This window comes from Rhamphochromis longiceps, linkage group LG4, assembly GCF_057381845.1.
Source record: "Rhamphochromis longiceps isolate RC_006_pf linkage group LG4, R_longiceps_female_GT1.1, whole genome shotgun sequence".
In the NCBI taxonomy this organism is placed as follows: domain Eukaryota; kingdom Metazoa; phylum Chordata; class Actinopteri; order Cichliformes; family Cichlidae; genus Rhamphochromis; species Rhamphochromis longiceps.
Window position 1 is genome coordinate 15,277,665 of NC_140560.1, and position 22,599 is coordinate 15,300,263.

Consider the following 22,599-nt stretch of genomic DNA (forward strand, 5'->3'; position numbering starts at 1 on the left):
ATTGGAACACCTGAATTCAATGATTTAAATGGGTGAGTGAAAATTTTGGGTATTATAGTGTATTTTTGCATGACATATTGGAGTGTTAGAGATTGGTAGTGCTTGTCAGCAAACAGACACAGGGCAGGATTCTGATTGCAAAGCAGTGACTTGTGAGAGCTTAAAGAGGGAGATCTCATTTTCTGTGCTTGTCTTTTCATGATTGCTCTTTGTGTGGATGTAAACTGTGGGCCTTCCAAGAAGCAGTTGTTTTAAATTTGTGGCAGAACCTAAGAGAAAGAACTTTTAATTATAACAAGCTGTGGCAGCCCGCCAAGAAAGCAGTGCTATACTTGGAAACCAAACTTTATGAGCAGAAAATCCAAACGCTGCCCACACTGGGCCTCGGAGGTAAAGTCCAGAAATACCACAACAATGAAAAAGGAGTGTTTAAGGTGGATAAGAATACAAGGGGGGGGGGGGGGGGGGGGTCCTGGGTCAAATATTTTGACCTCTAAAATGAAGGAATACTTAAAAAATCTAAATTAAAGAAAACACAGGTAACAGAGTCAACTGTTTTTCCGCTCCTCGCCCCTTTTCAGTATTCCTTCTTCATTCCTTCCTTTCCTTCACTTTTCATCCCCTTTTATCTCTTTAATTTCCTTTTGTCTCCCTCCCTGTCCTCGGACTCCTTCCGCTTGTTTTTTCTCATTCAGACTGTAGCCATGTGAGGAAATATAAACTTTCTATTTTTTTCACCATACTTTTCTTTTCTTTTTCCCGCCGGGCCCCAAATTCCTGTCACCTATCATCGACACGCGCGCGCGCGCGCACACGTAGACCTCCCAGTACATCGAGTCCAAACCACACCCAGCTCCAGGTCTCCCTCCCTCGCGCGCTCTCGACGGCCGGGCTAGCTGACGTGCATTTGTACTTTTTTGTTTTTTTTGATTACTAGTGAGAACGACAGCTGCTGTTTTCTCACGTTCGAGGCTGTTTCTTCCACAGAAGAGTTGTTTTTCGTGCTTGGACCAAATTCGGTGAGCGAACTTTTCTTTCCTGATAACTTTTATTTTAAGTTTAGTTTGGCGCTTAAATGCCAAACAGAACTTTCTATGTGGGAGTTGTGGCATCACTCAGAGCAACTTTATGTGTTTGAAGTGCAGCGTAACGTGTTTACTGCTCTAGAAGACAGCTGTCTAAAAAAATATAAATAAATACATGAATTAATACATTAAAACAACAACAACAACAACAAAATATATAAATAAACAGAACCTTAAAAAATATATTTTATGGTATGTCTGTTTAAGCGTATTTGGACATTAGGCCGTCTCTTACTGTTTGTTGCAGGGTTTAAGGGTCCCTTACTGCCGTGTTTTGCCCTGTGGGTATTTTTACACAGATTGTAACTCAGCTCCAAGTTCAGACATTGGAAATAAAAGGGGCGTTGTCAGCCACTTTGATAATGTGTGTGGGAGTAAAACGTATTTTTAAGTCCAGTGAAAGAAACTTTAGTGTTTTGGGAAGGAGGATAAACATTTAGTTTTTTCTTTCGTTTTTTTCAATGGACGCTGAAAATATGCGCCTGTGAACTCTGGGACTTAAAGATCGGGCTTCCTGCAACATGACACAGAAGGCTGTTATGTTGCTGTGGTTGTGGTTTCCGGGACTATGCTTTATATATGTTGCTTATAATATATTTAAGGGGTGCCATCTAAATGCAGTACACACACTGTAATGCCTTTATCCCTGTCTTTAAGTTTTCAATGGGGTAGATCCCTGTTTCTCTTCATGCCTGTCGCCCTCTTGTGGATAGAAAATAACATTAGACTATGTTATTTTAGGTTTCTGTGGTGACAGATTTTTTTTTTAGCTCCAGCAACAAATAAGATAAAAGTATAGAGAAAGATATGAGGACATATGAAATGGGAGGGTTACAGTTGAACTGCAATAATGTGGATACACTGGATGGCGTGGGCAAAGTTAAATTGGCGGGAGGGGGCTCTGTCAAGTTGCAACACGCTCCTGAAAATAGGAACTGAGGCATCAAAGCATTATTTACTCCAGCCTCAATGCCACTTGTGGTATAGACCATGCTTCAATCACAATATGGTAAATGCTAAATGGCCTGTATTTCTATAGCGCTTTACTTAGTCCCTATAGATCCCAAAGCGCTTTACACTACATTCGGTCATCCACCCATTCACACACTGGTGATGGCAAGCTACATTGTAGCCACAGCCACCCTGGGGCGCACTGACAGAGGTGAGGCTGCCGGACACTGGCGCCACCGGGCCCTCTGACCACCACCTGTAGGCAACGGGTGAAGTGTCTTGTCCAAGGACACAACGACAGAGACTGTCGGAGCCGGGGCTCGAACCGGCAACCTTCCGATTACAAGACGAACTGCCAACTCTTGAGCCACGATCGCCCCACATTAAGCTATATTTTGAGTAGAAATCTGGTTTCCATATCTCTTAATAATCACATACAGGGAATATACATGTGAACAAGTGCGTTAAGCAAGAGACTGAGTGAGCAAATGGATGGATAAATTGCTAAATACAGGAGTGAAGCTAAACGTGGCTGCATTTTGATGGATACCATCATCCCACCATATTGAAGGTGGTGTGTTTTCATCCCATCAGAGTCAAGTTTTAGAGTGCAAGAGGGTTTGGATGTATAATTCAGGCAGAATAACTCCTGAAGCATTTTCCCTCTTACACTTATGTTTTGTGACACGAGGTAGCGAGCCACAAGCATTTCCCCTCATACAGAATGTGGCACGCGGAAAGACATGAGTGACATATGATAGGAGGGGAATTAGACAGCAGGCTTATGGAGAGATTTTAAGCGTCGCTGACAGATGAAAGCGATTAGGGAACAAGTGTGAAGTGACTGACAGAAGAACAGAAAAAGATGAACAATATAAATAAATAGGGATGGAGATGTGAGTGGAGGTCTCCTTTTCATCTCTCTGTCAGGTGTTACTTAACCTCTCTCTCCCTCTGTCTCTCCATGTGGAAGTTATTACTCAGCACTGTCACATGAGGAATGTGTGAAGAAAAGCACGTACACACACACACACACACACACACACACACACACACACACACACACACACACACCTAAAAACCATGTTAGCGTCCAACATGAAAGAATGCCTGTGTTGAAGTATTTGAAGCCAGAAGGAAAACAGTTGTGTATATGTGTGCAGATTCTTCTTATTTTTTGGGCTCTTTTGTAACTTCATGTTACCCTTCTCTAGTACTCAGAAAAACTTGATATTGTGTGAGTCTTTTTGTCTATTTGGGATGTGAATATGTCATTTGTATGCATTCACAGACAAATAACACAAATAACCACCGAAGTAACTGGTCTATCTGCAATTTCATAGACTGTATTGTACACTCTCCTAATATTTTAGTATGGATGGCAAGGAATAGAGCAACAGTCAGTCCAGAGTACCACTTTTATTGAATATTTGAAGCCTAATGTTGTGTTGTCCCATTAAAGCTAGTCCCTGAAAGATGAAGCCAGGTTGGGTCTCCTCAACACAGACATTTAAAGTCTCACCAATCCTTGTTGTGTCCTTCAAATTCAGTCAGATGCTGCATGACTTTGAGTCATTTAAATCCCCCTAAAACAGCACAGTACTGTTGACTTGCTACACAATATACAGGGTTTGGTCTACAAATGTAGCCAAACACTGTCCCTAAGGATGAACTAAAATGTTTCCCCTTGTAGTAATTGTAAAGTTGCATCTAGAATGCAGCATCATATCTAAAAAAGACCTCTTATAGATACATAATGCTTGATTTCTGCCATCGGTCCTGGGAAAGTGTACCTTTTGTGTAAAGGTAATCCAAAGCTTGGCCTGTAAGTCGTATACACACAGAAAGATTTGGTTCCCCTTTGCTATAAGTGAATCTTATGATATATAAATTTAACATTATGACCAAGTCTATGACCAAAGCACTGAAAATGAGTCTTAATTTCTCATGGAGATTGAGTTTTTCATGAGCAAATGTTTCTCAATTGTCAGCTTAAACTTCTTTGAATATTTGTGCATACACAAAAAGGAGTATTCAAGAGTAAAGGCAGATGAGGGCCAGAGGGCTCCACTGGAAGTCTTCTATCCCTTCTCTCTTCTTTTTTTTCCTCAATCCAATTTTCCATGGCCAAAGACACAGAGAGAGAGAGATAAGTAGAGAGAAAGGGAGAATGGGACAGTGAGAGAGGCGGGGGAGTGAGATGCAGAGGCCCAGTTAAGTCTGTGGCTTTGTGTTTTATGAAAAGAGGGAAAAAAAGGACATTAAAAGTCAGCATTTTCCACCAGACAAGGGAATCAGTCGACATGAGCACACACATATACACACTTGCACTCTTCCACTGACTGAGTCTCCCCCAGTCTCCTATTATAAGGCTGAGTGGAGAGGAGGAATGGCTTCATTTGTGGTGTTTGTCAGCGTGTGTGTATCTGTGTGACAGGGAAGGTAACTGGAGTTATCTGTCATTGTGTTTCTCTGCTTACACCTAGCCGTATGCCAGACTTTCCTAAAGTTAAACACAAAGGGAACTGTCACATCTTGTACAAACAAAACACAGGATAATATACTTACTGTAAAATGACCTGAGTTATACTGCTGCTGATGTGGAGAAAAGCTAAGCTTCACTTTGTTCTTTTTTCCGACTAGAGACTTTCCATGGTCATTTTTTTTGTGCTGAGAAGGTCTCACAAAACTAAAGCCCCTAAACCATGTAAACCCACTTTGAATAGCTCTAAAAACACTAGCCTCACAGGGAAAACATAACAGCAAAAATTCAACTTCTGTAGGTTACCCTTTAGCAGCTACATTTCGCTTGTGAACATCACATCTTAGTTCAGATTACATTTGTTAATGACCACGACAAAGATGGTGTTACAATAGATTTGTTATTACTTGTTCTGGTGGCGCACACCTCACAGTTGAAGCAAATAAAATCTGTCTGTTATGATAGATAAGGTGTGACAAATTGTGCCGTGTTGGTGTGAAGCAGGTCAAAGAAGCATGGCTAATGTATGCAACATGAATGTGGATAGTGTGTGTGTCTGTGTGTCAGCTGTTGCCTGATGTCAGAGGAACGACAATTCACACTCTACTATCAGCGCTGAGGGAAACCCATTAGGGTCGCTGGGAGTGCAGGGTCCACATTAGGCTAATGTTAGGGTATGTTTGTAGTAAGTGTTGTTTTCTTTTCTTTAATCATGCTCATGATAATCGGGGCCTGGCAGTCAAAGTAATGAAGATCTTTACAGTGCAAGCACTCACCAACACAAAAGACACTTATTTCATTTACTTTCAATTATCTACATTTTCCTTATGCGAATCGTATGTTTTTCTTATATTTAACTCAGCTCCCAAATGTTTGCGATTTTGCATTCTGTGTATGTGTGCATACATCAAAGTCTGCACGACTGTACTCAGTATGTGCCTCTAGGCTCATGTTTTTGTTTTTCTGCCTTCCCTCCATTTCCCTCCAATTGGGTTCCCTTCCTTGTTTCTCTGATCCCACCCTCCTCCCGTGCTCCTCCTCTCTTTGCTGAGATGAGAAGGCAGCTGCAGACAGTAGAAGATCCAGCTGTGTGTGCCCACATGTGCATGTCTGGGGATTATTTTCCACTCCAAAGAATGTCCCTGCAGGTCAGATTAGGCTCAAAGAGATGCATTGCACTGGAAGTGAATTAAATTATCTTTTATTTTTAACTTTGGCCGCCCTTTTTCCCAAATGTCTTTCGATGCTTCCTTCACTGTGCTAGCGTTTCTCTGTAAAATCAAAAACTAAAATCAGATTTACAGAAACAGATTTATTATAAAGTGTTATATGTGTGCTATTCACTACTTTGTGTGGATATTGAGAGAGTTGGCATACAGTAGCTACTTTATATATAAGGTGTCACATATAAACACACAACGACACCAAACTACCATATAAACACAGACATCGCAGGCTTTTATTGCCTCAAAGCGTTTATGTTGAGAATAAACATTTTGCAGGCTCACGTGCGACAGGATTTTCACTTCCATTTCTTTGTAGTTTTTTTTTCCTCACAACCTCTGGTCTCGGTTTAAATGAGTCTTACCAAGCCTTTGTCTTCTCCAGTTTGATTTTCAGAACAGTATCATTATGATCTTTTGGCTTGAAAAGCCCTTGCTGTTCGCATACTTGTTGGAAACCTGAACCCTGTGCTTTTAGATGGCTGTTGTTATTTTCCCGCTTCCTTTTTACTATTTACCACCTGGTGCCCCCTTCCCCCCTACCCAGACAGGGAGGACCTATCCTTTGGCACATCACACAACCGCATACTCGCACACAAAAACTGTGACCTGCTTCCTGTTGGTGGGCAGAGACTGTTTTTACTGTGACTCCATTTTGGCGGGGAAGACTAATTCCTCTGCAGTCTGGCTGGGGCTGTGTGTGTGTGTGTGTGTGTGTGTGTGTGTGTGTGTGTGTGTGTGTGTGTGTGTGTGTGTGTGTGATTGTGTACACTCACATGCTTTTAAATATGCTTGCGTCTGTGCCTCGTAAGCTTCTGAACCTTAGGTGGGAGGCACTTCCAGAAATCTAAATAATATGTTTTGTTTTATGTGCGTTATCTCCACGGTAGAGTTTGATGTGTGACACTGTGTGACGCAGATGCTAGTCAGTATGTGTTTCAGAAATGTAGGCCTACATTTGCAGACACATTATATTATAAAGTGCCATTAAAGCTGTGCTGTAAAATGTCACAGTTGAATTGTAGATTTTGGAATCCTGTGTTATGTGAGCATTTGCAGCCAAATAACCGAATGATGCTGACAAGGCATTTTTTTTATGCTGAGCAAAACTCAACCCTGGATTTTCTCACACATGGTTTTCTGGGTATGCTTGAGTTTGTTTTTGTTTTTTTGTTTTTAATAGAATCCACATTTTTATTCACTCTGAGGAATTTGTCTGTAGAATACACAAATAAAAACTAATGAAAATAACAAAAGAAAATAAATCAGGCGCAACCTTGCAGAAAGAGAACACAGTAACTTATTGTTCAAATAACTGCCTGTTCAGACACAAATACGTCTTATCCTAACAGATACACCCAACCTGTTATGACTGTCAACAGTGATTTGTGAAACCATACACTTCTGGACATTTAGTTTGAATCATACTGCTACAAAGGCTAAGGTCACACTGCAGAAGAAGTAGAATAGGCTGGTATTTGAACCTGCACACTGAGTGCCCTTGGTTCATTTGAAATATGTAAACTTTACTGAAATGTATCCATGGCAGTGCGTCTTGATTTACTGGCATTCTTTTTATCAAATTTGTAACTGATAATTGTGTATCATTGTGTTGGTTAATCTCAGGTTTGAACAAAACACAGATTTACACACACACACACACACACACACCCGCCCCCCCCCCCCCCCCCCCCCCAAAGTTTACTGCTGAGTCCTCGCTGCCATAAAGTCTGAATGAAGGCCTTTAATCACTGCAAAGTATACACTACACTCCCACACATTGTAAATGTGTGTATATATACTGTGTAAAACACCCACTCTTTCTTTGACACACATGTACACATGATTTGCTGGACAAAACATAAGATGTGTGTTTTCTTTAATTTAAGGGAAGACTCTGAGGCTTCTGACTGTTTCTTTGACAGCTATTTGGACACAATGTAACAGAACATACATAGACGGATTGTAATTGAAGTTTTTAGCGATGCTTTATCTACATATTTTCTAAATAGTTAAAAAAATCCTGTCAGTGCTATATTATTATACATTTCATTTCTATACATAATTTATATTTTGTTCTGTATGTATGTTATTCTGTCGATATTGTAATTACTGCTTGCTTTTCTTTGAAGGCTGATATTGGACAGTACTCCAGTTTCATTGTACTATTGGGCGATCGTGGCTCAAGAGTTGGGAGTTCACCTTGTAATCGGAAGGTTGCCGGTTCGAGCCCCGGCTTGGACAGTCTCGGTCGTTGTGTCCTTGGGCAAGACACTTCACCCGTTGCCTACTGGTGGTGGTCAGAGGGCCCGGTGGCGCCAGTGTCCGGCAGCCTCGCCTCTGTCAGTGCGCCCCAGGGTGGCTGTGGCTACAATGTAGCTTGCCATCACCAGTGTGTGAATGTGTGCGTGAATGGGTGGATGACTGGATATGTAAAGCGCTTTGGGGTCCTTAGGGACTAGTAAAGCGCTATATAAATACAGGCCATTTACCATTTACCATTTATTGTACAAGGTATGACTGTGCAATGACCATAAACAGTTAAAGACTGTGTTGACATTGCCAATATTAGTTATTTGGCATTATATGTATGTTGGCACATATTAGCTCATAAATTAAAATGAAAAAAATAAAGATGACACAGGAGAAACGCCCTTCAAACCATGAGTGCTGATCTTGCTTAGTTTGTCCACCACGCTGCAACTCTGCACTCGACAGTCAACGACGACTAGTAATCGAGAGTAATCGACCACTTGTGAAAATAAAGGAAGATTATTTTTAAACGACATTGTAGAGCTGCACAATTAATCGTTAGAAAATCGCGATCTCGATTTATACTTATGTGCGATCTCATTTCCAAATGACAACGATTTAAAAAAAAAAACAAAAAAAACCAAAACAAAAACAAAACACAGACGACAATGATTGTATTGCATTTTGATCTGGGACGTAATCTGCATGAAAACAAGCGCTCACTCTTCCTGCTCAACAAATGACGAGGGCGGAGCCTTATACCACGTGATACAGAAGCTGTGCCGTGTGATGCTAAAATTAGCAGGGAAAAAACAACTGAGAACATGTCAGGGATGACGAGAAAGTGACAGGAGAAAATCCGTCCCGGTCAACCACCCAAACATCAATAACGGGAACCTTATACAGCGCTTCCCTATACACATCGAACTCCCGCAGGCACAAAGAAATTACGGAGGCTATCACTTATCACCTGACCAAAGATATGGCTCCCATCAACACTGTGCAAAACGAGGAATTTAGGAAAATGATCAACACCCTCGACAAACGCTACACAGTGCGTTTCTATTGTTGCACTACCTGCTCTATACACGCAGTGTCCAGCAACGGTGGAGACGGAATTTCAAGCAGTACATTTTGCGGCAACAACAAAACGTGAGACATTTGTTGTTTTTATGTTTATTTATTGTTTTATGTTCAGTCTCAACTGTTACGAAGTTGATGTGCAGTTAAGCGCAATAAATATTTATATTGGAAAAGAAAATCGTGATCTCAATTCTATGCAAAGAAATCGTGATTCTCATTTTATGCAAATCGTGCAGCCCTACAACATTGTCATATTATCTTAGCTAGGACTTATCAACGACCACATATAACACATTTTTGGGACATCTGTTTCTGTTTTGTGTATCTATACGAGCTGAATTTTTACATCACCAAATATCGATATTGGTATCGATCATGCATGATGATGATGATTAAAGAAATCATTTCTTTTTTTTCATTTACTCAGCTATTACACTCATGTTGCTTCCAACAGGTTCTTTTCATGTGAGCGGCCTTGATCCATTCCCCACTATCAGTCTGCAACCCCGCCTGTCTGACAGCCAGCATAAACATACAGAAGTGGTTCCACCAAAACTGACAATCAGCCAGTGGGAGAAACAAACAGCGAGGGGAAACGGCCTGCAGGGTATTTAACCAGTTTGACCGACAGGTGACAAAAAGCAGATAGAAGTTAGACGGAAGGGCAGTCATGTTGATCGTCTTAGCTTTCATCATACTCTTTCATCTGGCTGCAGCCATCCTGCTCTTCGTTGCCACCATTCACAATGTAAGTACACACTGAAAATAAATACTCCTTTAACATAAATCATTTCACTTTTTTTAACAATGCTTATGTCTATCCCTGATGTAGGCGTGGTGGGTGGTATCAAGACCTGGCATTAACATTATTAGTGACTTATGGTACGCATGTAACACCACTTGCGAATCGATTGAGGACAGTCACACTGTGAATGCAGGTAAGACAGTGTGTATACTTCCTATATCTCTGTAAATGTATGTCTGGGTATGCTACAACTTCTAACTTCTCTCTCCTCAGCTTATCTGCAGGCAGTCCAGGCTACCATGATCCTTGCCACTATATTGTGTTGCGTCAGCTTCTTCGTCTTCATCCTTCAGCTCTTCAGGATCAAACAGGGAGAGCGATTCATTTTCACAGCCATTATCCAGATATTGGCATGTATGTAAAACACATCTAACTTTTAATGTTCTAATGCAACTTATATCCACTATCCGTGTGTATGATTTCCATCCTTTTCCTTATCTCTTCTCTCATCTCCCAGCTTTATGTGTGATGATCGCGGTGTCCATCTACACGGCCGAGAACAAAAGCTTTCATAAGCATGACCTTCAGGAAGGCTCATTCGGCTCCTCTTATGTTGTGGCGTGGATCAGCTTCCCCATGACTCTCATCAGTGGCCTCGTGTACCTGGTGCTCAGGAAACGCAAATAGACATAATAGGCTTATATAAACAATATTCAAATTCTATAAATGGAAACTTGAACATATGAGTACAAACAAACAATTTTTCTCATCTAACATTCTTTTTTTAACCCTTATTTTTTATTTTCTATTGGAATCTGCTTCAAATTCTGCATCATTTCAAATCACAGGTGCAAATCTAGAAAACATTTAGTACTTTTTTGGTCCATCTTATGCATGAGCTTCTTGTTCCTGATGGTACATTGTTCTTACTGAGTGTGGCAAAGATGACTCTTCGGATTCAAGTCCTTTAGAGACATGGCAGTCCAATTTTTCCCCTGCTTACGTCTGTGGTAGCCACTGCAGTATGTTTCTGCAATTATCTAAGGCGAGAAGTGCACCGTGATTCACATTTGATCTGCAGTGCCTTGTTTAAACAGTGTAACCTTACCTTTGCCAGCATGGCACACTGTGCTGGCTAGCTCCATTTACATAAGGTCAAATCAGCTCGATGCAAATGCACACCACAAGAGCCTAGGTGACTTCATCACCCATCCACTGCTCTGCATAGACGAGGCTCCAGAGGACCCTTGCTGCATTTTGTGAGAACTTACCTTCACCTTCCTCCCTTTCCCTTGGCAAAAACACAGGAAGAGAGCTCTGCTTTGTCTCCCCCTGTTGTGTCGCTGTCTCCTGCTTTCCACCAACTCCAGTCACAGGACTGTTTTATCCAAAAGGATAATAGTGGAAGAAGGAAAAAGTGTGGAGGCTTGTCTGACATCTCCTAGACTTGCTAAAGGCTTTTTTTTTTTTTTTGTGAATCTATAGTTGACAGACTTTATTTTGTACATATTTGCTGTGTGTGTATAGTTAAGGCTAGATTCAAATGATAAAAATTTTATCTATAAAATAAAAGGCATATAAATAAACAAATATTAACCACAGCATAGAAGTGTAGTGAATCAGTAGTTAGAGATACAAGATGTAGGATTTTAACCTTTTTGTTATGTTCTTATGTTACTTTTTGTGTTTTCATGGTTAGAAAGGAACCAGTGATTTGCTGTGAGATTTGGGATTTAAAACGACATAGAAATGTGTAAACTTCAAAGAAGAATGAACATTTCTTTGTTATTACTATGCTTGTTTTGTTCACAGCTTCTTTGAAGCTATTCTTTTGAAACCACTGTTTATTAGATTATAGCATCATGCGACTGGCGATGTATGAAGTAATTACCATATTTTTCCCCTCTCTGGCTGGGTTACTGCTTGGTCCATTACTGGAACATTTCTAGCATCTCTGCACTTACTCATGTGTCAGCTTTTAATAGTAAGCTAGATGTTATACCTGCCAGCAGTTCCTTGCATTACTTTAAAAGAACTGAAACCATCATGGGCATCAGCGATTATAGTTGTGCTGGATTACTTCAGAGATGCACTGTGCTGTTTTTGTTGTAAAGAGAAATGTTAGATAAAGCTTGGAACACAGAAGTTTGTAACCTGCTAACTCACCGGTGATGAAGATTTGTGGAAAAGGCGTGGAATTGAAGTTATTAAGCTTTACTATCCCAAGTCGATACTTGAAAATGAACAAAACAGCGTGTTAAAGGCCAAGATTACCATGATATTCATGCGTTTTGTCAAGTTGTCATCATTAGTGTTTCACTTGGTAAAAAGCCTCATGTAATTAAATGCCTTTTATCAAAAATGTTTGTTAATGTTGACTCTACTTTAGTTATGATGTAATGATTTTTAAAGCAGACCAATATTTAACTGTGGATAAATCAACGTTTTGAACATGGCATCTGATCAGATAAGTTAAATTAACATATTTTCCCAATTGAGTGTGTTGTTATTTATTCATCTAAATTGCTTTGGCATGAGTCGCCCTAGAAATGGCCACCTCCTCAGAGCAAATTCCCCCGCCTTTAACCAAAACAAATAAAAATACTCTGGTCTTTTCCTTTTAAGAAGTCATGGCCCAGTTATAGAAAAAAAAAAACTATTCGTAACAAGGTTTGTGTTTTTGTTTTTTTTGAGTAACTGGGTTATGATTCTGAGAAAGCCATCTTTAGCACCACAAAGCAGTCACCTTGTTATCTGGTTTTATTTTATCCAAAGAAAGAATATTTCTACAGCAGATGGCTCTAAAACTGGGCAACTCATACCAAATCAGTCTTTATGGCACTACAAAGTAAAAATGAAATAGTTTGTCCCTTTCATTTCAGTTGTAGATATTCAACATAAAACACGTTATTATCTTTAGAGTGAATTTATTAGTATACTTTTCTTGTAGTGTGTTTTATACCCATGTAGATGTCATAAGGTCATACTGACAGAAAAAATTGAGTTGTTGAAACCAAAACTGTATTTATGGGGATTTCTTTCTTTTTTGCATCTGAAATATTTCTAATGTTTAATCAAGTATTAATTCCAAATTGATTTAAAGTCTCATGTTGCTCCATAATGTTGTCAGTGTATATTTTGCTGCGTGGAGTTGTTTTCCGCAGGCTAGCAGTTTTTCAATTTCCAGTTTCTGCTTGTTAACGGCTCATTTCCTTGTATTGTTTTAAAAGCCAATTAAATTACAATATACTAGTTATTTTGTCCTCTGTTGCAGCTTCTGTGGCAGCTTTGGTGATTTGTTAACATTTTTTGTCCTGTGGTCACATCATCAGATTGAACGTTTGTCTGCTACCGACACCTAGTGGACCGGCAGAAAACTACATCATGTGTACGAGCTCGTTTATTTTATTCTTCAAGCGGCACACTGGTCAAACATCCAGTAGATTTATGAACAAATACTCAGCCTCAACACATCAATTTATCTGTGCTTATTTTTCTTTTACCTTTCGAAAAATGCCTTTGAATAAATAAAACATATTTGTTTGTAACTAGTGTTCTACTGGGTATTAATGTGTGCATACGTACTTGCTCTCCAGTGTCTTGTCTTTTTCTCTTTTCCCATGTTGCAGTGTACTACTTACCATATTTTAGGCTTTATTGTAAAATTTCATGGGAATTACACTCTGAGTGCAGTTTTGTTTCAGGTTTTTAATAAGGGAAAAAAAATATGTCCAAATCTACCAGGCCCTGTGTGAGAAAGACATTGATTCATCAGGTGTGATTTCTGCAAGACCAAGAAATCAATTAAGTAGAACCTGCCTGACAAAGTGAAATGGACGAAGATCTTAAAATAGAACACAGCAAGTTTGGAAAAGGATTCATGATTACAACAATAAGAAAGAAATGGCGTACATGGGAGATTTTCAAGTAGACACGTTTACCATGTAGTGACTGGCTGGATAACATTTATGAAGAATTTTATATGAGACTTCTTTCACCTTATTTACAATCAAATATTTATGGGGGATCATCCAGACTGTCTTCCACTTGATATCTGGAACATATCGGTTCCAATAAGATATTATATATGGGAGAGAGATGATATCTTCTTGGAATAAACTACGTATTTTCTTATTGCTGTTACCAAGTTCTTGTGAAAAGCAGATTTTTCCTATTGGTGACTCAGCTGGATCAGGGAGAGTGACTGAGGTAAATATTGAGCTGTCAGTGTTTTTATATAACATTAAAGTCCCTGAGGGTATGGCACCAAGCACCATTGAGAATTCCTGAACACTGATTGGAAAATAATATAGTGCAATAAAGTCATTGTAAGTAAGTAGTTGTCCCTCTTTATTAACCAGCTGAGCCACCAATAGGATCCCATTTTGGACCCAAGTTTCCAGGAAAAGTGATTTATTTTTCTATAAAATATCTCTGTTGTTCCAGATAAGGTATTTGTGAGGTGAGAAGTTGTGTTTATAAATGAGGGTCCACGCATGATGTGTAAGACTTGCGCGAAAGGTGTCTACTTCCGGTCAAAGCATTTTACGATAGTTACAGGTCAGGTTATCTGTTACGATGTTAAGAATAAAAAGTATCTCTTAAAATGTTTCCGATAATGAAACATTTAATATAATGTAGACAAAAACAAAAAAATAAAAAGATAGTGTGTTGTGCCATGCGCTTGTGAAGTGGCTGTTTGGTCTCTCCAATGTAAAGGTCTGGGCATTCCTCGCTGCACTGTACAGCATACACCACATTGTTAAGTCTGTGTTTTGGAGTTTTGTCTTTCGGGTGAACCAGTTTTTGTCTGAGCGTGTTGCTGGGTCTGAAATGCTTGGAGAAAACCCTCCTGAGTTTTTCTGATACACCGGCTACATAGGGGATGACAATGTTGTTGCGTCTGTCCTTCTTATCCTCCCTCGGGTGAGGGAGGGGGCTGACACCAGCGAAAGAGTCACCACCTCCACAGGACAAGACTCAGCTGTCCATCTGCATCTTAAGGATAAAGGACACTCTTTCGAGGATGCCAATGTTCACATTTTGGACAGAGAGGACAGATGGTTTGAAAGGGGAGTGAAAGAAGCCATCTATGTCCACTGTGAGCGACCATCTTTGAACAGAGGCGGGGGTTTACGACACCAACTCTCTGCCATCTATAATCCAGTTTTGAGTTCCCTCCCCAGACGCCTTAACACCCACTCACATCCTGGGCCATCTGACCTCAGAAATTCGCATGATAAGGTGGGGCCAGGTTTCACAATGAACTCACCCGAAACCCTGGCTGATTGGGACTCACACCCAGTTTCACACCTTGGCTCAGGTGATTAGAGGATCATCAGGGGGTCCTTTTGTCCCTCTGTGGGGGGAAACTCCCACTAGGTTTATATCTTGGACTCTCCACCATTTGACCTTAGAACTAAAGAAGCTTCTTGGATGAGAGGTGAAACGTCTTCAAGCAACTTAAATATGGAATCAGAACAATGCCACCTTGAAACGAAACCGAAAAAAATATTGTAACTGAAATAAATGTACTGAAAAATCTTGTATTGAAACCGAAAAAAAAATTGATAGTGAAAAACAATTAATTGAAACTGTAATTTTTTTGTTTTCGCTTATATATATATATTTTTTTCAGTTTCAATCCATTTTTTTTCGGTTTCAAACCATTTTTCAGTTTCAATCTGCTGGCACTGTTTTGGCGTCCAGGGGCGCGCTGGGGGGGGGGGGGGATTCCGGCCCGCATGTATTTGCATATATTATGGAGGCCACTAGCGCTGACCAAGCTGCCATCTTTCTCTCTTCCCGTCTTTCAATGGCTGCTTCAATTTCAGCTTGACCCTCCAAACCGCAAGTAAGTAATCATTTTTTGTCATCTTTCCTTGCTGTCCCACTGGACTGGACATTAGTTTAGTTTTTTTTAGCTACATCTGGTGAAGTTGTGGTAAAATACTGGTATTAGCCTATTCGTCGTAGCAAGCTAGCCTGAAGCTAATATTTGCTAAATTTAGGGACACCTGTGTCTCTTTAGGGGTTGGAGGCCGGTGTTTTAGGAACGGCACAAGATCTCATCAACAGGCAGTGTTGGGCAGTAACGTAATACATGCACCGGCGTTACGTATTTAAAATACAAAATATGAGTAAATGTATCTGTTACAGTTATCGTTCAATAGGTGATGTTGAGAATACAGTTAGTTTGTTGAAATAAATGGATTACATGGCGGTATTTTCCTGTTTCATATGTTAGGCAATGGTCTCTCAATTTTTGGTAATTCCACGCTGGTGGAAACCCAAACAAAGCACGCAATAAGAGCCTCTAAAAATTATTATACAAAAATGATTTAATATGAAGGCAATAGCAGAGTGTTACAGGCATCGCCCTAAACAATGTAGCCTCATGGGCAGTGTAGTCTGTGCTGCAGGGAGAATGGACTGCCATACCTGTTATGTGTCTGTGAGCGAGGGAGGGAGAGAAAGGAAAAGTACGAGCTGTCACGGGGCAGAAACGGGAGCTGGAAGCATGTAAATATAATAATAACCACTGCAGCCAAAAAGAGTGCCTGACAAGCCCATCTGTAAGTAAGCTATCAAGTCTCGACTGTACACTGTGTTCGTGTTTTCCTCTGAAACAATAAGTCCCGTTGGAGCAGCCTTTCAACGCCTCTCTCTGTCTCTGGCAAGCAGAGTTGACCCAGACAACAAAGTAAAGCTAGTTTTCAGCTACGAGCCCGACACGAGCCCGACGTATTAGCCAGAGGTCCCTTTACTACAGTTCGGAGCCGCGGACCTGTTTTATATACGCGTGGGATAGTTTTCTTTACGAGATCACAGCAAAAAGTGCAGCCTTACCTAATGTCCACCTACTGTTACTCATTTATATTATGATTTTAACACCTAGTTGGTATTGGTATGGCGAGTAGCCTTCAGTAATAGTAACAAATCACACAGCAATAGTACATTCATGTAGTTGTAAAGTATTCAGAATACATTACTTCTATAATCTTTGGTGGAATACATTTTAAAATTAACCTTCGCAACACTGTCAACAGGTTAGCACTTCATACCACAGTGCAGCAAAGCAGTCTCATGAGTGCTGGGAAGGACAAGCCCAGAGCCCAAAACAGACAGTCCAGGATATGACAAGGTTAGTAATTGTATGGTGAAAATTATACTTTTAGTTATCTTGATTGGCAAAAGAAAAGTAAATACAAAATCTGCTTCTCACATTTAGGGCATTTCCAAGATTTTTTTTTTTTTCAAAACTTCAATTTCTTTCATTATAGCTGTCCTGTGCCAGATGTTCTGTTGACCCACAGTGAGAGGCATCATTTCATAAACACCAGGAAGACTGAAACTCATCGCCGGGATCAAGCAGGGCTCGTGATCTTCACCAGCAGCTCCCTCACAAGAAGGATAAACCCAGCATTTCATGAACACTGATGGAGACCTTTGCTTTGTGTAATGTTAGAAGTACTCAGATAATCCTCAGAGGAATATCTTTAAGTCCTGTAGAAAGTTAAACATATGTTGTGCTCTCTGGTTACTCTGGTATGAATGACTCTGAATTACTTTATGATAAATAACACACTATTGTCAAAAACAGTGAAAGAATTCCAGATCACAAGTTTTTAGTTCAAATACAAGTAACAACCTTTGACTTTAATCAGGTTTTATTTAATTGTGTCAGAGAAAACATCACGTGCTCTTCATGTAGCTGAGTACATTCAGTGTTTAAAACAGAAGTTGTGCAGGTCTGAGCTCAGCAGTTTTCTGAAACACCAAACTGAGGTACTGTTAATGCTGATGTATAGTGACACAGTTACTGGGGTGATTAATCCTTTTGACTTTTTGTCTTTAAATTTATCAATAAAACAGCTGCAGCTTTCACTGACAGCACATGTGGTACTTTAACCTTTGTACTGTTTTCTTCAGTTAATTTTGGAGTTACTACAAAGATTGAAGATATAGGATGATCTGTCTGCTGTCACTGGGTGGTGCTGAGGTCTGAATCTGAGGACAGCTCCTGTAATCACAAACAGAACCATCACAAACTGAAATATAAAGTTTATCTCAAATCTGAAATAGAGCTGATCCTTCTCTGTCCTCACACATTCGGGATCTGAAGTTGTTCAGTCCTACAGTTCTGCCAACAGCTGTTTATTTTTTAGTTGTTTTAAAGGCCTTATATACTAACACATTTTCTAATATCATGTTTACCTTTGAGTTGTTGATGCTTTAGGTCCTTAGCTAGCTAGGTAGCTAGCTAAGGACCTAAATTACGGATTAGCTTACAAACACATTTAACTTACCAAAAATAATGCGGTGAGGCCTCAGGTCCTCCTGTCCGGTGTTCCAGATCTACTGGCGTTTAGATCAACTGGCGTTGGTCGAACAGATGTGTGGCAGTCTTGCGTTTCAGGAGCTGCTACCGACAAACCAGCAAAAAAACGGCAAATGTGTCATCTGTGACACTTGTGAGGTTATGTCAAACACACTCCGTCAGTCTTGATGCTGTTGAACAACAAAATGTCTAAAAATGTGGCGAGTTTACCTGGTGATATCCTCATGCGCGACGCGATCGCGAAAACAGCAAACAAGTAATACTACGCCGATGTTGTTCACAGGACAGCAAGAGTAAACGATCGGGAGACTGTTGTTATCCTTCCCCTCGCACGGTTTATTTCTCCGAATTCAGCGTTTTTGCTTCACAACTAAAGCGAGCAGTTTACTTTGTGCACTAACATGGACTCGAGTCAACCAGCGCCACCTCTGGCCAAGTGCCGCAGCCTACAGCCAGATCAACTTGTGACACACATCTGCACCACGTTTGAATTCGTTTCATGCACAACACATTTGTACCTTTCAATTGTGTCTGTTTGTGCGTCATGCAAATAAACCTTTGAAATGAATGAAATGACACTAATATTTCACTAGTGTTGTAACATCACATGTCGTTAGCGTAGTCTGTGTCTTTTCTCTGCGAACAAACATGTTAGAGTTGGTTGTTATATACAGTCTGTATAAGTGTGATTAATCTAATAAACATTTGTAAGGAGATGGCAGTTACTGTGAATGTACAGCATTTACACAGTGATTAGTAATAAACAGTCAGACAATGACTCTGACAATCTCATTCAATCTTGCAGACTGAATGCACCTTCTGTGGAAAGTGGTACCACACAGTGTGTGTGGACTTCCCCTGTGCAGAAGGCGACAACAAATGTTGTGCATGCTAAATAAACAGAAACAAATGATCCCTGTTGTCTTTGCTTACTGATTGTTTTCAGTGTTGACAATCCACATTGCTGGCATTGCATCTTTCAACATGTTTGTGGGTAGATTTGGATGTACCAGGGGTAAGTGCAGACACTCAGCCTCTACTCACTGTGATCATAGCAGCAGGTGCAGATGTGTCACAAGTTAATCTAGTAGTAGGCTATGGTAGTAGTGGACTGACCTCCATTTGAAACTGCTCCAGCTGCTGTGTGATAGTGGATCTGCTACAAATTGAAGATCATATGGAAGTTTTGGAAATGAACCCTTGTATTATGTTGAAAAACAAAAAAGTGACATTGATTTTGTTGCGGGTCATTTTGACCCGTACTGTGTAAATCCACTCAGAATTGTCAAGAAACTGCAATAAACTGCAATAAAACAATAGCAACTTTATTTTCCATCAGATAAACATGTAGAACACAGACATACAACATAACTATTTTAGGAACAATTTGGTTTTTCGTTCTTACAAACACGTATTTTGAACTTGCCCAACGTTCTCAGTTTTCCAATGCTCAACATTTTCTATTTTGTCCACATGATGGACAGAATGTGTGCTTCTTGCATTTCTCACAAAAAGTGCTTGTTTTCAAACAGGAATCTTCCTAACTAAGATTTAAAACAAAGGATTTCTACGTCTCCTCCAGTCTCACAGATGACAAACCAAGCGACACACCTGAGTCACTGACTTTCTTAAATCCACTCACTCTCACTGGCTCTGTTTATTACTAATCACTGTGTAACTGCTGTGAATTCAAAGTAACTGCCGTCTCCTTACAAATCTTCATTGGATTAACCACACTTATACAGACTGTATATAACTACCAACTCTCCAGCCATGTTGATGGATTGCCTATATTGGCTGGAAATATTAATTTCCAGAGAAAGGACACAGACAAACGATGCTTACAGGATGTGATGTGACAACACTAATGAAATATTGATGTGTCATATTTGTCCAAGGCGTATTTCATTGTTATGGAAAAAGAGAATATCAAAATCATGATGACCAATTGGAGTGGTGATTTCTATGACTTTGTGTATATAATTTGGAATTTTGTACAAATGTAGGCCAATAAGGAATATATGATATCATTTCATTCTTTTCAAAGGTTTATTTGCATGACGCACAAACAGACACAATTGAAAGGTACAAATGTATTGTGCATGAAACGAATTCAAACGTGGTGCAGATTAGGGGTGGGTTTTTATAATCGATTCATCGATTAAAATCGATTCTGGCTTGGATAACGTAAAATCGATTCATTAAAATCCTGAATCGATTTTTTTAATATAAATTTATTTTGCCCGAAATGCCAGAATCTCTGGTGACATCTCACAAAATTTCAAGAACCACCAAACAGTTAAAAGAATAGAAACTGGGTCCCATTTTCACATATCAAAGCAGCATCTTTACATGAATCCTTCAGTAATTAGATGACAAAAAAGACTTTAATTCAATCTTCAGTGCATTTAGTGAAGGTCTTTTGTTTTGCCATTTACACTTATGAATGTGGTATTTGCCCATAATTATTACCATATTGTGGAGCGTGGCAAGTTCCTTAGACGGATCGCCATTATTGTATAAAACCTGTGTTAGAGTCAGTGGGGTCATCCCATCTATTCTTACACTCAACCAGTCTACCAAATCCTGCCAGAAGTCAGTCGTTACTGAGCAGGAAAAAAACAAATCAATACTTTCTTCATTTTGCAAACAAAATCCACATGGCTCCACCTCAAACCCAAACCTTTTTTTAAGCATTTCAGCTGCTGGGTAATATCCATTAATTATTTTAAATTGCATTTCTTTGACTTTGGGGGGGATAGGCCATTTTAAAAAGTGTGTATATTTGTTAGTTATTTTAACGTTACTCCCTTTTAATTTTGTGTTACTGTTAAAATCGTGAAATAATTCATTTTTAAATATATTGTTTATGATTTTATTATTACACTTTTTATTAGTTAAAGGAATCTGATTTAGCTGTAAAGAAGGTAAACTAATTTGTCCCTTAGAGTAATATAAATAGCCTTGTATCAAACTTAACAGAGGTAAGAGGATCACCTTACAGACCTTGTTATATTCTCTAAGGGAACACTGAATGTTAAACTTTGCAGTGAAAACACCCACTGGGAGAAACTGCCCCTTTTCATCAAGTAAATCTGTTATAAAGATGATGTTTTTTTTCCATACCACTCTTTAATGAACAATGACTTCCTATTAATTGTAATGGTCCTGTTAATCCACAAGGTGGAGCAATGTGGCGTGAAGTTATGGGCAAAAACCATCTTCCAATAAGACAAGACCTGCTTATGATATTCTGACAGTTTCACAGGCAACTTCAATATATCAAAATCACATTTCAGGAGAAAATCCAACCCTCCCACCTTTTTGAAAATATTTTTAGGGATATGGAACCATATGGAGTCAGGTTTCAAGAGGAAGGCTTTTATCCAGTTAATTTTAAATACTCCAACCATTGATTGAAAATCAATTGTCTTTATACCACCTTTGGTGTAATCTTTGACAAGTTGTGATTTTTTAATGTAATGTGTTTTATTGCACCAAATGAATTGATAGGTTATGGAGTTAATCTTTTTAATACTTTTCGGGGTAATGTATAATGAGTAAGCTGGATAAACCATCTTTGAGACGCCCAAAAATTGTGATATCTCTCATTAACCAATGATTTAGTGTTTTGGACATACCATCAATTTTGTCTTTTAGGTTTTTTGACTCTCTAGTTTTGATGTCTCTATTTAAATAAATGACTAGATATTTGACTTCATTTTTCACTGGAATTGTCCTCGTTATTTTCCAAACAATCATAAAGTGGCAAAAGTCCACACTTCTTTAGATTCAGACACAAGCCTGAAGCTTTAGAAAAAATTGAAATTACATTCAACGCTTTCTCAAGTATTAATTTATCCTTTAAAAATATTACTATGATGCAAACTGACTCATTTTCAGTTCAGTACCAAAATTTTTTATTCCTTTGATGTCTGAATGGTTCACAGTGAAGTAGGCCATTAATTGAGTGCAAAGAATAAATAATTTTGGAGAAATTGGGCAACCCTGTCGAATTCCACAGAATATGTCTATCCTAGGTGTTATGCCTGGATTGAGCGAAACATAACTGTAAATCTGCTTGTAGAACAGTTTGATCACTTTGCAAAATTTGTTTCCAAATCCAAAAAGTTCTAAAGATCTAAATAGAAAATTATGGTCTATTGAATCAAAAGCTTTAAAAAAGTCAATAAATAATATTAAACTTTCTGAATTGATAAAGGATCGGTAGTCAATCATATCTAATATTAAACTTATGTTATTTTGACACTCATCGATTAATTTGGTTAAGACGCTCTTAATCCTATTTGCATATGCTAAGGCTAATAATTTGTAATCATTACATAAAAGTGTTATGGGTCTCCAATTGTCTAGCACTTGTAAATTTTTGTTTGGTTTGGGCAATAAGGTTATTAATCCTGTTTTCATTGTTGGGG

The 22,599-nt window shown here is 39.2% G+C and overlaps 1 protein-coding gene and 1 long non-coding RNA gene across 2 annotated transcripts; one reads left to right on the top strand and one right to left on the bottom strand.

The window, feature by feature from the left end:
* Nucleotides 1–850: 850 nt before the first annotated feature.
* On the top strand, nt 851–13,373 carry emp2 (epithelial membrane protein 2). The gene is made up of 5 exons (XM_085403490.1): nt 851–1,019; nt 9,532–9,825; nt 9,910–10,015; nt 10,096–10,236; nt 10,340–13,373. The coding sequence occupies exons 2-5, from the start codon at nt 9,748–9,750 to the stop codon at nt 10,507–10,509; spliced, it is 495 nt and encodes a 164-aa protein (XP_085259616.1). The 5' UTR covers nt 851–1,019; nt 9,532–9,747; the 3' UTR covers nt 10,510–13,373.
* Nucleotides 13,374–17,491: 4,118 nt separating this feature from the next.
* On the bottom strand, nt 17,492–18,595 carry LOC146671276 (uncharacterized). Its single transcript, XR_014911590.1, has 3 exons — nt 18,374–18,595; nt 18,132–18,247; nt 17,492–17,845 (listed from the first exon to the last, which is right to left on the bottom strand). It is a non-coding gene; the product is annotated as an uncharacterized LOC146671276 (long non-coding RNA).
* Between the last annotated feature and the right edge of the window lie 4,004 nt (nt 18,596–22,599).